We start from the raw sequence: 16,770 nt of genomic DNA, 5'->3' as shown, positions 1-16,770 counted from the left end.
AGCAATGCAAGCAAATATATTTGCTACACTTAAATCAGATTTAAAAGGCTGCTTTCTTGTACAACATTAGCTTCGTACTATTTTTGAAAGGATAAAAAAGGAACACATAATAATGTCATGTACTACGTATGTATGTAAGCATGTGGGATGGTAGACATCATATCCAACCAAATTCGTCGACTAATTTGGTTTATGCGGCTAACGTGTGGAAATCCGTTAAAAGCAGCCCAACTTTTATATTTACTCGTACATTTTTTCAAAAAATCTCTTACTTTATTTTTTGAGTCCAAGATCATAATATATGGCTTTTTCTCCCGATTAGGTTGGTAAGCTGTTATTAAAATAAACAAGTGATAGTGATCGAGCTTTAAGTGCATATGACCCAAGCAAAAGAATTATCCTTTATCTATGTAAGATTGTGTGAGTCGTTTTTGTACAGTCAAGACATATAATTATATAAACGCACGAAGTAATACGTTTGAATGCACGTATAGTATATTTTTAGAGACTAGAACTTATAGTATCGTATGATACATTGAATGCACTTATATATCTTTTTCTTCAAATTTCTCCTATGCTATGAGGCTATCACATATGAGCAGAGCAAATACTAGATGATGAACTTTTAAAGAAACGGTCTTAATTACATGCTCACACAAGAGAACTCATATTAGATGATTAGCGCTAAGTGTTTATATAATTTTATAAATTATTAGTGTAAAATTACTATTTTTATCCTAAGTTGATCAAAATTACTACCTTATGCCAAGTGTTCTACAAAATTCACCTGTCAATAAACCCATAAAGAAATCAATTTGAAGGGAAGAAACTTTCTAGTCCATATATGATGTATCATGTATCCCTATTTTTTTTGATGCAACATGATGTGACCCTATATAAAAATAGAGAGAGTGAGGGATAACTCAAGTGGTATCTTGAGATTGATTCTCATCCTCCGCTCTTGTGGCTTTCTAAACAACAAAAAAAAAAAAAAAAAAAAATATATATAGAGCAAAGGAAAAGTCATAAAGGCCCACTTCAACCTTATACAAAACCAAGCCCAGAATTAAAGCCCAATCTACTCACCTGATCAAGCTGACAGTGATCATTCACTAACCAAAAAAGCAAAATTAAAAGAGAAAGGGAAAAAAGAAAACCCTTGTTAAACCCTAACACTCGAAGTCAAACAAAATCGAGGAAAATGCAGCAACAATGGTGGCGCATCGGCGGCGAACGGCTGAGAAAGGCGGCGGAGTATTACAGAAAGTACCATACAATACAAGCCATACCTAGGGAGATTTCGGGCCCCCGAATATCGGCCCGTGACAGAGCTCAGGGTCGCATCCCCGCCGTCGTCTTCTCCTCCGCCGCAGAAAACACTTCAAAGCAGCTTCTTACCACTGAAACTAAGCAAATTGATTCTATTCTTACTAAGTTGGATCCTACCTTCTTCTGCTCCACCACTTTCAAGCTTCAAGTTCGGGCCGGGTCCGGGTCTTCTGTTGTTCTTCATTCTGGAAATGTCCTCCCCATTAAGGTCATTTCTCATTTTCTGTTTTTATGATTTAATGGTGAAATTGGTATAAATTGTTTTAATTAGTGTTAAATTTTGTTCATTTGAAAATGTGGGTGTTTTTATTGTGTGTGTGTTTGAGCAGCTTGCGAGAAATGAAGAGACAGGGAAGGTGATGAATATGGTGTTTGTTTGGGCGGAGGAAGGATCGAAGTTAGAGGTTTATGTGCCCGTTGTTTTCAAGGGAGTAGATTCTTGCCCTGGTCTTAAGAAAGGTTTGTTTAATTATTGACTTTTGGTGTTTTTGAAAAATTGTAGTTGGTTTGATGTTCTTGTTTGAAGTTCCCGCCCATCCTGGAAACCGAGCAAGTATAATAGACACGATTCATTGTTTTTGATGTTTTCTCTAGTCGTTATAGCTTTAGCAATGGTGATGCATAGATGTAATTAGCAATGCATAGATATAGACAGTGCTAGATTGCTAGTATGTGATTGGATATCGGGATATACACTTCAAAATAGAACATCACTTACTACTACGATGTGATGAATTTGGATATCATTGTCTATGTATGATTCTTTGTATTGGTTTTGGAAGCCTTCCTGATTTACTTATGTTGAATCAGATCAAACTAGTATAACTGTATAACTATCTAGTGTTCTAATTTATAATCATTAGGTTGTTTTAATGACTAGATATATGATTCAATATGCATTCAGTTGGAGTTTTCGACAGCGTATTAGAAAAGTGCATAAATATCAAATCTTGGAGTAACTACTACCTCCGTTAAATATTATGTGCAACTTTGAAATATTTTTATATCTCACAAATAATACCCCAAAGTTGCACATAACAATTAATGAAGGTAGTATTTTTTTTGTAGAAAATTTAAATGTCAAGTCTTCCTTGACCACTTTCTTTCTTCTCTTCCTTTCAATTGGAGCTAATTGTTCTGTTAATTCAACCTGTATCTACTAGTTTTCTTATGATTTACCTACTGAAGGAAGATTAGTATCTTAAAAACATAGAATGCTGTAGAGTTCTTTGCTCCAGTATTACCATCAGGGCATCAGGCAATTTGCTTATGTTTAATGATAAGAATCATGATGGATAGTGTGACATCATTTTACGCCCATATATTGCAGGTACATATGGCATACTTGGATCCATTGATTATAGTTTGATCTTGCTCCATTGAATTTGTTAGAATCTCTTCATCATTGCATCCACACACTTCACTAGAGGTAGGCTCAACCTTTGATTGCGGACTCTCCTGTCTTAGAACATCAGGATAGTTGTCGGGCTCTTATGTTTGAAAAGTATTAGGTTTGTGTAAAAGTGCTAAGAAATTCAAATGAGACAAGCTTATCAGTGTGCTTTCTTCTGGTGGTAAGTACTTATCTCTTACCAGATCAGAAAAAGGCTTCATATCAGAAGTGAATCAGTCATGAATGCAATGCACATAATTAGCCAATATTATCTGGGTTCTGTGAGTATCTGACCACTTGCTTATTCAGCGGAATTTAAAATGTGGCCTCCTTTCAACTATAGTAACTTAGGAAGTCATGGTTTCCTTAGCTGCTGCCTCTGCTCAATTGTTTCTGTACTTGATCTCATCCTTCCTCTTGGTCCCTCTGCAGGGAGGGGGAGGGGTGTTCGGGTCATTGTGAGAGTTAGCTTTTCTGTGTGTCAGTTTGTTCAATATAGGGCTGCCCTTAGAAGAATAAAATGACTGTCATATGTTCTTGTATAGTGTAAGCTGGGCAACAAGTCTCATTTGAAGCTGAAATGAATTCTACACTACAGACTCTAATATTACTATTTCAGGATTAAAATTTTCTTTGCTATTCAAAGTTGTATTTAGTATTTACCCTAGCTTTGGAAATGTGACACTTGCTTACTGTTTGATTGTTAACAACCTCACCTTAATTTCCTTTTGAAGTACTTTCTTGTTTCAAGCATTATTCTCTATGGATACAGACTGGAGTACTGGACCAGTATCCTTTTATTTATTGTTAAGCGCTTCGCTAATTATTTTCTTGTCACAAATGATGTTTACATGATTACTTCTTGTGCTAAGCAGGGGGGCAGCTGAAAACAGTAAGGAAGAACCTAAAATATCTTTGCCCAACAGAATGCATCCCTCAAAAGATCGAGGTGGACATAAGCAATTTGGACATTGGAGACCGGATCTTTATGAAAGATATTGAGGTTGATCCGTCATTGAAGCTTTTAAGTGGGAATGATACAAAACCCATCTGCAAGATTGTGGCTTCAGAAGTAGAAAATCCGGTACCTCTAGAAACTTAAATCTTATAAGTGAGCTGTTTTTTTTACTTTTTATCTTTCCTTTAAGGGACCATATAATACAATGATGAAAGCTGCTTCAGTTCATAGAAATAGTATCTGATGTAGGGTGTATTAAAAACTTTGGAGGAAGAGAAATTGGGGGGGGGGGGGTGGTGTGGAAGTGCACCGGTGCATTGGTGACTCCATAAAGCTGCTATGACAAGTTTACCCCTTGTATAACATCTTGTTCTATTATTTGACCAATCTATCGTATTCATTTCCTTAGTATTTTGTGGCTTAGATGCTTGCGCTTCTTTTGCCCTTTTGAGGGTTTGCTGCTTGGTAGGGTGTGGGCATGTGGCTTTCAGGTGTATAAATTGGACATTTGTGGATATAAGTTTTAGCCCTCCATGTTATTGAGTGTGTATATATTTTAATCCGTATTTATCTATTGATTTACTTTTATTTCAATACGTAGTATTTATTTTCGTATAAGATAAAATTGTCATGTCAAGAGTCTATAATATTGCTAGGGTTTACTATAAAGTGGCTCATGATCTTAAGTGGATTTTTGATAAATTATGTTTATGTTGGTTTGACCAAAATTATAATATCCCTTTAAGATTCAATAACGGAATATCAAAATTTGTAAAACACATGGTAAACAGGTTGGCCTTGCTAAACAATCTAAAACCAATAAACCATGTTTTTGTTAGATTTATACAGGGAGTATTCAAAAAACACATGGTATTTGTCAAAAGTTTTACTAAGGTTGGCCGTGCTAAACTATTGTTTGAAATTGTTGACCACGCTTGCAGGCCTGCAGCATTATTTTTTTAGTTTTTAACTAATGTACTCTAATTATTTTCCAGAAAATTGGAATTCGATAGACTCATCTTCTAGAGGCCATTGCTATATTTTATGAGGGGTTTTGTTACTTGTAATTAAGCAAGGTTTTACATATGCATTCATTAATGTATTTTAAATGTACTCCCTTTGTTTTGGCATAATTAGGAGTTTACCACCCTCTCTTGGGCAAGTAGTTTAAGAAAATAATATGCGGGCGAGGGACTATAAAATGGAGTATTATATTCAAAAAAAAAAACAAAAACAAAAAAAGACATGTGAGATTGGGAAATGGTTAATACTTTCTCGGTTTTTTTTAGTTGACACCTTTCTATTTTCACGCTTGCCAACGCATGTTTTTAACGATTAATATCTCTAATTATCAACATTGTAAAATTATAAAAAGTGGATAAAATATACATTGAACCAATTCAAACAAGATCCCACATAAATATGTTTTTTCGTATTTATAAACCACAAAAGCGAGTCGAAGCGTTTTGTATGAATAGTGTAAAAGTCAAACGGTGTCAACTAAAAAAAACGGAGGAAGTATAATTTATAAAATCCTTAGCAATCATTCAAACAAATAAGTAGATAACGGCTATTAACCAAATGGCTAATACAATTAGCTATTCAAAGTTCAAACCATCTCAGGATAAACTCCACTAAATCAAAAGTTGAAACGCTATTACTCCACCACCGTTTAAAGTTGAAAGTTCTCTATATTGGCGATATCAGACTATTCACTTGCATTCTTCAGCACCTTTGTAATCAAGGGTTGTCACAGTCAAACCATGTGGTCTTCATTGAAAGTTTACTAAGCTTAATTAAGCGTAAAATAGAGGCAACTTACTTGTCATTTCACACGGTCATCTCTTAATTAGTCAAACTCTTTTGTTTACCCTTGTCAACTGATTAACACTTAATTTGTTAATACCTTCATTCATTAACCCTACATATCATCATTTGTTTATTAATAAAGTCAACTGCGACTATACTTGCTACCTTAAGCAACATGGATGATAATTTTTGGTGAAAATTATTATATTACTATCAGGATATATTATTGGTGTGCAAACAACAGAAGAGTGACCAAGGAAATGGCCAACTCTCATGGCTTCTAGGCACGTGACGCAGGGATTAAATCCTAGTTCTCATGCCTATAGCCTATAGGCACGCGACTCGGGATTAATTCCTAGTTCTCACTATAAGACAACTCTTTTATTCTTCCGCTAAAAATTAACCTTTATATTACCTAATAAATTCAATACTCGTAATAGACACACATTTTTTGTTTCTTATAAAATTATTTCTACCGTCACTTTATACAAAAATCATGTAGTCATATGTACGAAATACGTATTATTTGTAATTTAAATTCCTGTCACCGAAAGGTTCCGATATGAAAATTAAGGCTTGGACCGAAAGAGATGAAAGGAAAGTCATTAAGGCATTGATAAAACTGTAAAGAAGGATTACCAACTCATTAATAAAAGAGAGTAGAGTTGGATGAGTGAAGCAGAGAGTACTTTAATGTACGGCAGATCTGTATGACGTATACGCTCTTTTATCCCAATTCCCAAAATCAGTTGGAATACCATCTGGAATTGTTCATCTTGTCGGAACTTCCAATTCAATTCTAACCCACCACCCCTAAAATAAATTAATTCATAAAATAATTAAATAAAAAAAAAAAAAAACAAAACAAACAAACAAAAACAAAATAAAAAGAAAATTGCTGGAAAACCAGAGAAATCTTCCAGGAAGGTAACAGACAAAAGAGCGCGAGGAAGGGAAGAGAGAGAAAACTGATTTCACAAAAAATCCCCAACCCCCACTTCACAATCTTCCTCTCTTTCCTTCAAATCCTCCTCATTTTCCTTTATTTTTTCCTACATTTTTTGATTATTTTTGTAAAAACATACAACAACAACAACAACAATTTCTTGTTTATAATTTGATGTTAATTTAGTTGTTGCTGTTGTTGTTAATGGTGGAATTGATTTTTGTGTACAATGATAATAAACTTACAAGGGTAATTAAATGAATTTGCCACGCTGGTCATTTTCATCTTCAAATTCAAATACAAATTCATCATCAACTTCGAATTCGAATTCTTCAACGACGTCAAATAATCGCCGGTTAACCAGAGCTAAGCAACTCCGTCATCTCCGTGATTGTGACCTTAGTTATTTGGATTTCTTTTTAGGTAATCGCCACCGTAACAGTCACGGTCACGGTCACGGTGACGATTTATTCCGCTCTGCTTCTTCACCGCCTCCTCAGCCGCTTCCTCTCCCGGAGAATATATCCGGTGACGATAAATCGGTATCGAAATCGAAATCTAAATCAAAGCCAAAGCCAAAGCCTAAGCGTGGTGATTGTGAGAATTTCCGGCTTCCGTCGCCGACGGAAGTTTCTAGAGAGAGAGAAAGAGGGTTTGACAATAACAATAAGCTCAATGCTAGGTATAATACTATAATTACTATTCTGTACTTTTTATAGTTATTGGTTGTTTTTGAATAGAATTTGATGGATGTTTATTGTTTTTGCCTTTTTTGGTTGTTGAATTGTTGATTTATAATGGAATGTCTTTTTGCCTTTTTACCGCAATAGGAACTAAGGGAGTTATTTCATTATCATGCTCAGTTTGCATTGGATAGATACTAGAAGTATCTTCAACAGTAAATAATGTGTGTACTATAGAGGGCATTGAAAAAGTAGACTTGAATGTGAGAATTCGAGCTAGGTTAGTTGGTAAAGTCGTGCATGAGCAGGTGAATTGAAGTACGAAACAATAAATAATTGTAACAATATAACACTACATACTTTTGTAAGGTGTTTTATCATAAAATTTTCTTGATTATTAAATGCTTGGTGTTTATGTAGGCCAAACAGTATTACTAACTTGGTTTATGTTTTTTGGTTGGTTTAATGATAATGTTTCTTAATTTTTATGAAAATAAGTTACATAGCTCATTGAAATCTAGAGTTGTCAATTCCTCCAGCAAAATATTTAGGATTAGCTTATTGTATGATAGCATAGGTGTGTCTGACTTGCTGTTGCTTTGGCATTTTATTTTCAAACAGTAAGGTAGCATCTCAAATTGATCAGAGGGGAGTTGCTGTTGATGCTCAAAAAAGGGTTAGTGCTCGGCGAGGAGTTGATGTGCAAACTTTAGTTGATCCTCAAAGTAGTAGCGTGCAACGTACAGAAACCTGGCCATTATGGAATGTCCCCGAAAAGATACAGAGTCCACATCGACCTCGAGAGAACTATAGCCTAGACATCAACTTTCAGAGTGCTCCACCAAGTTCGAGTTCTAGTCCCATGTATAGCCCACAAAGGATGCTTAATGGAGATCCATTTTTCATGTATCCAATGGAACCTGCACGTTGGTCTGAACCAGCCATGCCAACAGGTTTCCCATATGGTGGTCTACCAGAGAGCACTATGGCTAGTCGTGATAGTCCTTCATTTAGAAGTCCGTTACTAAGGAGCCCCAGACCACCCCGAAACAGCATCAGTGGACCACCATCACCCCTGCACCCCAGATTATCTGTTGAAATCTCTTCCCCTCATCATGACTGTAGTGTCCACCCATTACCTCTTCCTCCCACACCTTCATCCTCAATGCCGGCGTCTCCTGCTCCTCAAGTCACCTCAAGGCAAGAATTATTGCCCATGAAAAGTCAATGGATAAAAGGCAAACTTATAGGACGTGGCACATTTGGAAGTGTGTATGCAGCAACGAACCGGTATGTAGTTGTGCTCATCTTGGTCCATTCAGCCATTGGTTTCCATTGGTTCTGCCTTTTAAATTTTTCTTTTTGAATGTCCAGGGAAACAGGAGCCTTGTGTGCCATGAAAGAAGTAGACTTAATTCCTGATGATCAAAGGTCTGCTGAGTGCATGAGACAACTTGAACAGGTAACTCTTTGATATGTTTTCCAAGGCATCATATGTATTTTATATAATAACTATCAATGTCTAAAATAGGAAATCTGTTTCAAATATACTTTTTTGTAATTTTTTTCCCATAGTAATTTCTGTAAACTTTCTGCAGCTTAACTTCTGGCATTACAATCTCCTGTCAACATGAAATGACTTGTTTTAAAATTTTGTTAGCTTTCTAATTTATACTTCATGAATGATTCCTTGCTCCTGCAATAGTGTCTTAGTTGTCCTTGAAACAGTTGAAAATAGATGAATTAATAAAATACTTATGTTGTGGATTCATTTTCTGATTTTACATGCTTTGTATTTTATATATATTCAAGTTTGGCATTTGGTGGGTGTTTTACAAGATCTAGTTTAAGCTAAGCAGATTTTGTAGAGAAAAATTGATCAAGCAACCTGAGTAATTTTTCTTGCTTATGTGATTAGGGTAGTTATGTTCTATCCACCCCCTGGCTTCTGAGCTCTGAAGCATTATTGTGGGCAATTTGTTTTGATGTATATGTTGAATTTATTTTGTAAAAATCCACAATTTTGTGCTAATTTTATTTCTTGATATAGGAGATTGAAGTCCTGAGCCATCTAAAGCATCCAAATATTGTGCAGTACTATGGTAGTGAGATTGTAAGTGTATCCAATTATGCATGGTTCTCTGTTATTTCTATGTGATTCCATTATTCAACACTTCATTTACTTGTGAATTTGATGAGAAATGCAGGTGGATGACAAGTTTTACATATATTTGGAGTACGTCTATCCTGGTTCTATCAATAAATACATTCGTGAGCATTGCGGGGCTATCACAGAAGCAGTTATTCGGAATTTCACTCGTCATATATTATCTGGATTGGCTTACTTGCACAGCAGGAAGACAATTCACAGGTAATACTGAAATTAATCCCGAGGCATTACGATATGGATGATTTTATAGTCTACCTTTTTTGTTGGATAACCTAAACATCATTATATGTAAATGAACTCTCTGCCATGCATGCTACTTAATATATACTTCTCAGTTATGAGTTGATAATAGTATATAGCAATTTGTACTTTCAGGAAGATATGGGTTGTCTATTTTTTTTATTATTATTAATTTTATTTTTATGGAAGGGGGTAATTAGGGGTTGAAACTTGAAAATGCTGTTGTTTTATCCATCCATTAATTTCCACTGTCCATTGTCCATCTTTCTCTCTTATTTTTTTTTTATTATTTTATTTTTTTAAGAAAATTGTAAAAGCTAAAATTCTCAACTTATTTCTAATGTTTAGGGACATCAAAGGGGCAAACTTACTTGTTGATTCATCTGGAGTTGTCAAGCTTGCAGACTTTGGGATGGCAAAACCTGTAAGTTTCATATTTTGTAAATTTACATAGGCATGTTGATCCTTTATTAGATACATACTTTTGTGGAGAGTGATGGAGTAGGGTGTATAAAAATCCATTTTTACGAAATTTTAAAGGCAATGTTGGGCATGATGTTATATTGTAATGTGTCTAGTTTTATTGTTAATAGATATGCATCAGTCTAGCACTGGATGTTTTTTAGGAACCAGGTAACTTAGTGGAGTCTTATTTCTTCCTTTTTGTCTATGTCCAAAGGAGGATGACAGCTTCCATGGGTCATCTCATCTAGTACCTATGATTACTGTGTAATCAGTAATCATCACTTTTGATCTAAAGGAACCGATAAACTTATGAACCGGTTGAACTGGTTGATATAAGCCACCTATTAACTTATGAGTCAGCTGGTAATTCTCCAGCTACATGCTTTTCTGGTTTTGGAATATTATCTTGCTATGGTGACTCTTGTTGACTGTTGTGGTGATTATCATAAGTTTCTGTGCATAATTTCCTGTCAACTACTGCATTTTCAAAATCATGACTTTTAAGATGCACTGCTAACCTAAATTAGGGCCTATCTTAGATGCACTGCTTATACTGCATTCTGATTTGAGTTATATTTCCTTGTCAGCTTAGTGAACAGTCAGCTATTCTTTCGCTAAAGGGGAGTCCGTACTGGATGGCTCCAGAGGTATGTTTTCCTTTGTTGAGGGAAACTTTTAAGAATTATCCTAGAATTGGCCGTTGTTAACGTGAAAGTTTTTCCCTACAGCTCATGCAATCAGTGATGCAGAACGAAAATAGTTCTGATTTGGCATTTGCCGTTGATATATGGAGTTTGGGTTGCACTATCATTGAGATGCTGACTGGCAAGCCCCCATGGAGTGAATTTGAAGGGGTAGGTTTAATAATTAAAATTTTCTCACCTTTTTTTGTATCTATTTATTTCTGATTAAGGTGCCTCTCTTGATAAGATATTAATATCCTTGATAAAGCTAATTTGCTGATGTGGGTTAGACAGTGTTACATTATAAGAAGTTAGAAACAATGGAGGGAAATGGTTAAACATCCTCTTGGCTGTGGTTAGGCTAGATTATTTTATCAGTGGGCACAATATAGGATACTGTAGCCAGTTTTTTATGTCTATGGATTGTTACGAGATCATACTAGAAGAGGTTGAGACGTGAACTTGAAGATGTACATGTACTCTACATCTATTTATAAGGTTCTTTATCTTTTGATGTAGGCTGCTGCAATGTTCAAAGTCTTGAAAGAGTCCCCACCCATTCCTGAAACATTGTCGCCTGAAGGAAAGGATTTTTTAAACTGTTGCTTTCAGCGAGACCCTGCAGCCAGACCCCCTGCTATCAAGTTGTTGGACCATCAATTCTTGAGAACCTCTCAGCTAATGGATTTTCCATCTTCCCGCACAGCACCGGATCTTATGATTCAAATGGTAAATTCCGATTCCAATCTCTTTCTTCTTATCCATCTATATAATCTGATTCTCTCCATCTCTTGTTGATAATCAGGATAAAGTAGCTCATAGTCCAAGAGAGATTTATGGTTCCAATCTTGAAAAATTTTTGCTGTCCCCTAGAAGATGGACAACAAATGGAAGAGGCTACATCAAGTAAGAGCTTCCTTCTGCATTGGCCTTATCTGATATCTATTATTACTGCATTGCAAGCCCATAAAATTAAAGAAAGCAGCCCACTTGGTGAATCGTTTCAACTGCACCATGCTCCGACTGTGGTTATTCTTGTTCTCTAACAAGAGTGGCCAGATTCATGAGACTTCTGACATGATGTGGGCTTTTTTCATTCATTACAATCTATTCTTGAGCTAGTTACAAGCCATCTCCACTGCCATTGGTTGAAATTCCCAGTTTATGCAATTGTCTTAAAAGTATGATGTTGGGTGCTCTTAAAATGCTCTCTTTCAAACTCTGGAAATGAAGATTTGGTTGGAGTCCTGAAGCCATATCAAATGCGAACTCTGTGCATGATAGTTTGTGCTTCCTTCTCACTTATGTGGAGTTGCATAGCTGCTCTTCGCAGTGTACTTGATCGCTGTATTCTGAGACTAGGAAACAAATCTGGTAAAGTGTACCCAAGAATCTGTCAAGGTTCAGTGCAAGTTTGCAGGTTGCTACTTAAGATGCTAACTTCATGACTCCAGAGCAACATTCTCTGAATGTGATAATGACAACTCAGTAGTCTGTACATAGAGATTTTTCCGCCATTTCTTCCATTTGTTGTAAAGGTTAGTGTTGATTATAAATTCTTATGCATATGATTTTTTGTATATTACCGGCTTAGGTTCTAGGAGTTGGAAAATCATAGTTAGAATTTGATACGTACTGTATTGTGACTCTGATATTCTTTACACAAGAAGAATCCTGATATTTATCATTTCAAATATAGCATAATAATATTAATACACAGCTACCGATTTGTAGTTGTAAATCAATGCGGTTGAAAATGATATCTCATGGCTTGTTTGGCTGTTGGCGTAACTGTAAGGTGGTAATGGTACAATTTTATATACACATATCGTTCTAAGTTTGTGAAGAAAATGTCATGCCAATATCCATGGTAATATACTAATGTGTGGTAAGGAAGATCTATGAACAATTACACATGTTATGAGGTGGAATTTCATTGACATGGTGGTGTACAAAGGAATTCTTGTACTATTACATGCAAATCTCTACCATTTCCACATTTAATGACCACACACAAATACCAAGCAAAGCTTGGTGTAGTTGGTGAGGAATTCACCTTGTATCCTTGAGGGCTTTGAGGTCACAAGGTCGAATCCTCTCAACTGTGGTGCTTGAAAATGAGTACCCTTACCTTTCCCCTTCACTTCCAAGTGCGTAACTTGTAAATACTAGACCATGAAAATCGTGAGGGCTAAGGTTTGGTCAAAGGAGTGCTCACCATAAATTAATACAAGTATTAATATGTGATGCCATATACAATGTTCACACTCAACCGATGATAACACTGACCATTAATTTGTTTAAATAGTTATTGAATCATAATGTGAAAAGTATCAATTACTTCTATACGAAAATTAAACGTACTGTGTAATAATATTCGTAGTCAAAATCAACAAATATTGAAGTGATAACCACTTAACCATATTCAGTTTAATCACGAGAAATGCTCCCAAAAAAACAAGCATTTGAGGCTAATAGGCTACAACTCCACTTTCAAACCGTTGAAGTCAAAGCAGAGTCTTGGTTCCTGAATTTGATAAAATCACTCTTTTTTTTTTTTTTTTTTTTTTTTTTTTTTTTTTTTTTTTTTGACAGAATATAAAATCTCTTCATCAGCTTCCACTAAGAAAATTAAAAGTTGGAAAAAGGTACGGTAGGAATGTGCTAGAAAAGGAAAGGCATTTTGGCCATTGGTTTGTTGCATGTCCTTGTCAAAATTCTAATAACAGCAAAAGTTTACACAATAAGAACTTGTGGTGTTTAATCCTTTCATGAGCATGTATTTTCTTTTACAAGTACTCCCTCCGCCCACAATTATATGCAACATTTGTCATAAATGGGTGCTCTTTATTATGTGCAACAATTTTTATCTTCCTTATTAGTAATTTTAAAGTGTAAAAAGAACATCTTACCAAACTTAAACATATGAGACTACTATCTCTCTCCTATTTCCCACTCTCTTTAACCCACTAACAAACTTAAACATATGGGACCATTTTCTCTCTCATATTTCCCTCCTTTTTACAACTTAATTAAACCCACCTAAACTTAATTAAACTACACTAAAAGTTTTGTCTAGGAGTCCGCGAAAAGGACGTTTGGTGCAGATAATCGTTGACGGAGGGAGTATATATATTGAAATATATATATCCAAGTATAAGTGAATTTGTGGATATTCCACTAGTTTAGTTAGTTAAAACTTATAGGGTGGTACCCAGAACATGAGATCAATCCCGACAATACATGTATATATGTACTCATCAATCCTAAGAAACTAACAAAGTAGGTAGAAAGTTCTCTTCTAAAGAAATACTCCGTATTGTACAATAAAATTAGGTCATTAATGTTATGTTGAAAATCTTACGAGTGTTTATAATATAGGAATTGCAACCCTTACGGCCTATTAGGCTATTAGCCTACTCATCCTCCTATTGCCGACCCTTGTTACATGTTACATGTATGATGTATCGTCAATTCGGCATTTATTATCACATGCCAAATCGACCATACAAGAGTTACGTCCCAAAAGAATAATTGTCCTAGTTACTAATTAGTCAACACTCAACACAAGGTGATATAAATATAGAAACACGTGAATCCCTAAAGAAATCACCCATTCATAACCACTAGTTTCAATTTGTCTTCAAAAAGAAGGTGAGATTGTGTAATAACTCTAATACGGAGTAAATAATAACACCAACCCAATTTTGAGAGAGAAAGAGATGGAAGCACCCGCAAATCAACAAGTTGAACTTTCAACCAAGGATTATCTAAGCACCACTGATGATCCTGAAGAGAAAGTTGTCGATCAATGGTACTTTTATTAATTTTTTTTTTAATATAATTTAAAGATTTGATTTTTATGATTTTAACTTGGTTTTTGTTTTGTGGGGAATATATATGCAGTTGTTCTTGCTTCTACGATTGTTTTCAAGGGCTGTTGGACCTCCTGTGCTGCGATTCTGATTTTTGTTGTTAAAATTTTTCATAATTCAATGTAAGAATTTTTTTTATTATAAATTATTATTATTATTATTAGTCGAAAAATTGGAGATTATTGAGTATTTACTTATGTAATTGACCTATTGTTGAGACAATTTTTAATAATCTACTACTACTAGTAGTCTAGTTTTAGTAATTTCTCGAATCAATTTAGAATTATCAAGTGATTAGATTAAAACTTATCATGTTTAATTCATTCTTTTTTATGGTTGAAGTTTTTATTTATTTATTTATTATTATATGTCCAATGTTTGTGAGTCCTTGGAGAATTTTTATTGAACATTTATGGTGTATTTATGAATTTATGAATTTTTGGACAAAGAAATTAATGTAGTTTGATACGGAGTATACATGTAAGAAATTGGTTTGGAAAGTATAGGATGATAATCATAAATTTACCTTATTATTATACGTCAAAGGGTTAGGTCAACAAAATTTAAGAAACAAATCTCGTAATTTAAGGGTGTGATTGGACTGATAATGACTTGATATGGTATTTAACAAACTAGGACATATAATTTGATTGCTTTCCTTTATAATGTGGAGTAATACGTTTGATATCAATCTTATCTCTATAAACCTAATTATTCAATTCTTTAGGTAGAGAAAGAGAATAGTGGGATATATGGGACATGTAAGACTTTAGCTTTCAATATACACCTAGTCATTCCTTTTGTTCTATCCCTTTTTGACTTGAACTTTAGAGTGGCAATTCCTTAGTAGGCTAAACTATAAAGTCATCTCAAATTGACATAACCCTATAAGAGAAAGGCTAGTGACCCCGATTTCGCAAAAGATTGGATCGAACCTACAACTTATCATAAATTGCACGTATTTTGTACTTGAAAGTTGTGAAAATAACTCATGCGGTTTTTTTTTTTTTTTTGAAGCTATCACAATCTCTTTATTTAAGGAATTAGATATACGGAGTATGTATTGTCTTAGTTTGATTAATGTAAAATTTTGATCATTGTATTTGTAAAAAGTTACTATTCCGAGAATACAAGTTGAAACGTATGTTAAAAAACCTCCACACGAATATATAAATTACAAATAATGGTTGCCGTTTAAAGTGGAGTTTATGACTAGAAGTAAAACGAAATATGTCAAAGCATCGTGAAACGGAGGTATTGTATACGAAGTACTTCTTATATTAGATATTAAAATACTTGTCAATGAATGCCACGCTTATGTCTTTGTGTACTGAACAACTTCTTTTGTGTGTAGCTGAGCACACCGTTTGGCCAGCTAACACACGATTAACCCATGACTAGGTAACCCCTAACCGAGTAACCCTTGATTGACCGAATAACCCCTAAACGAGAGAGTAACCCCTGACCAAGTAACTCCAACCATTCTTCCAAAAAAAAAAAAGGTGACCGGCCACACGTTGTGACTAGCTACGTATGAAAGTTTGTGTAGGTTAAGCCATTAGCCCATTAGTGAAATTGGTCTTAGGATCAAAATCATTAAATGCTAATTGTCAATTAAAGTGCGTTGGGCCAATGAAAAAGCCGAAAGAAAACTAAAGAAATCACAGGCTAGGAGCCTAGGACCAATGTGTACTCAATCCGATTACATCAACAAAATCAACATGCATACATAAATACATTGCATACAATTAGATTCCACTACTGATTTTGTTAGTCTGTTACCTCATAAAAGTGGCGCCTTATAGTTGGTACTATTAACTTGTTAATTTGTGACAAAACCTAATTATGCTACAAAGTAACAATAAGGAGTACTCCGTGGTCCATACTATATTGTCGACAATTGACTCAATGATTAATATCAAACAAATGATATGTAGTACGGAGTACTAGTTGTATTAAAGTCTAATGGAAGATCTAGTAGAAATGTCCTTACTTTGGGATTAATATAAACATCAAACAAGACTCAAACAATCAACCATTTAAGCAATGTCTTTGAAGAGTTTTAACTCGCCTTGATATAATAGTAATATTCCGTATTTTCAAAGTTACCTACAAAAACTCTTTAAATCAATGAATTCCCAAATGCGAGTACAGTACCTGTACCTTGTGGCTTGTATAGCTTCTCACTAGAAATAGGAGCAATAACCACTATTACTTCG

General features: G+C 34.8%; 2 protein-coding genes across 2 annotated transcripts; both read left to right on the top strand.

The window, feature by feature from the left end:
- The first annotated feature begins 1,154 nt into the window (after positions 1-1,154).
- On the top strand, positions 1,155-3,955 carry LOC145602376 (uncharacterized). The gene is made up of 3 exons (XM_081658571.1): positions 1,155-1,537; positions 1,659-1,788; positions 3,598-3,955. The coding sequence occupies exons 1-3, from the start codon at positions 1,202-1,204 to the stop codon at positions 3,822-3,824; spliced, it is 693 nt and encodes a 230-aa protein (XP_081514697.1). The 5' UTR covers positions 1,155-1,201; the 3' UTR covers positions 3,825-3,955.
- A 2,425-nt stretch (positions 3,956-6,380) lies between these two features.
- On the top strand, positions 6,381-12,421 carry LOC145601419 (mitogen-activated protein kinase kinase kinase 5-like). Its single transcript, XM_081657434.1, has 10 exons — positions 6,381-7,117; positions 7,740-8,408; positions 8,493-8,580; positions 9,169-9,231; positions 9,326-9,489; positions 9,877-9,952; positions 10,581-10,640; positions 10,722-10,847; positions 11,196-11,405; positions 11,482-12,421. The coding sequence occupies exons 1-10, from the start codon at positions 6,693-6,695 to the stop codon at positions 11,584-11,586; spliced, it is 1,986 nt and encodes a 661-aa protein (XP_081513560.1). The 5' UTR covers positions 6,381-6,692; the 3' UTR covers positions 11,587-12,421.
- The last annotated feature ends 4,349 nt before the right edge of the window (positions 12,422-16,770 follow it).

Source organism: Chenopodium album, chromosome 21, assembly GCF_948465745.1.
Source record: "Chenopodium album chromosome 21, dcCheAlbu1.1, whole genome shotgun sequence".
Classification (NCBI taxonomy): Eukaryota; Viridiplantae; Streptophyta; class Magnoliopsida; order Caryophyllales; family Amaranthaceae; genus Chenopodium; species Chenopodium album.
The sequence above is the reverse complement of the archived record's forward strand: the minus strand, read 5'-3'. Positions and strand labels throughout refer to the sequence as shown.

Bases quoted from the DNA above. Each gene is read 5' to 3' on its own strand.
- LOC145602376 (XM_081658571.1), top strand. From the start codon at position 1,202: ATGCAGCAACAATGGTGGCGCATCGGCGGCGAACGGCTGAGAAAGGCG. The intron at 1,538-1,658 runs GTCATTTCTCAT...GTGTTTGAGCAG, and splicing joins GAAATGTCCTCCCCATTAAG to CTTGCGAGAAATGAAGAGAC. The intron at 1,789-3,597 runs GTTTGTTTAATT...TGTGCTAAGCAG, and splicing joins TTGCCCTGGTCTTAAGAAAG to GGGGGCAGCTGAAAACAGTA.
- LOC145601419 (XM_081657434.1), top strand. From the start codon at position 6,693: ATGAATTTGCCACGCTGGTCATTTTCATCTTCAAATTCAAATACAAAT. The intron at 8,581-9,168 runs GTAACTCTTTGA...TTCTTGATATAG, and splicing joins GCATGAGACAACTTGAACAG to GAGATTGAAGTCCTGAGCCA. The intron at 10,848-11,195 runs GTAGGTTTAATA...CTTTTGATGTAG, and splicing joins CATGGAGTGAATTTGAAGGG to GCTGCTGCAATGTTCAAAGT.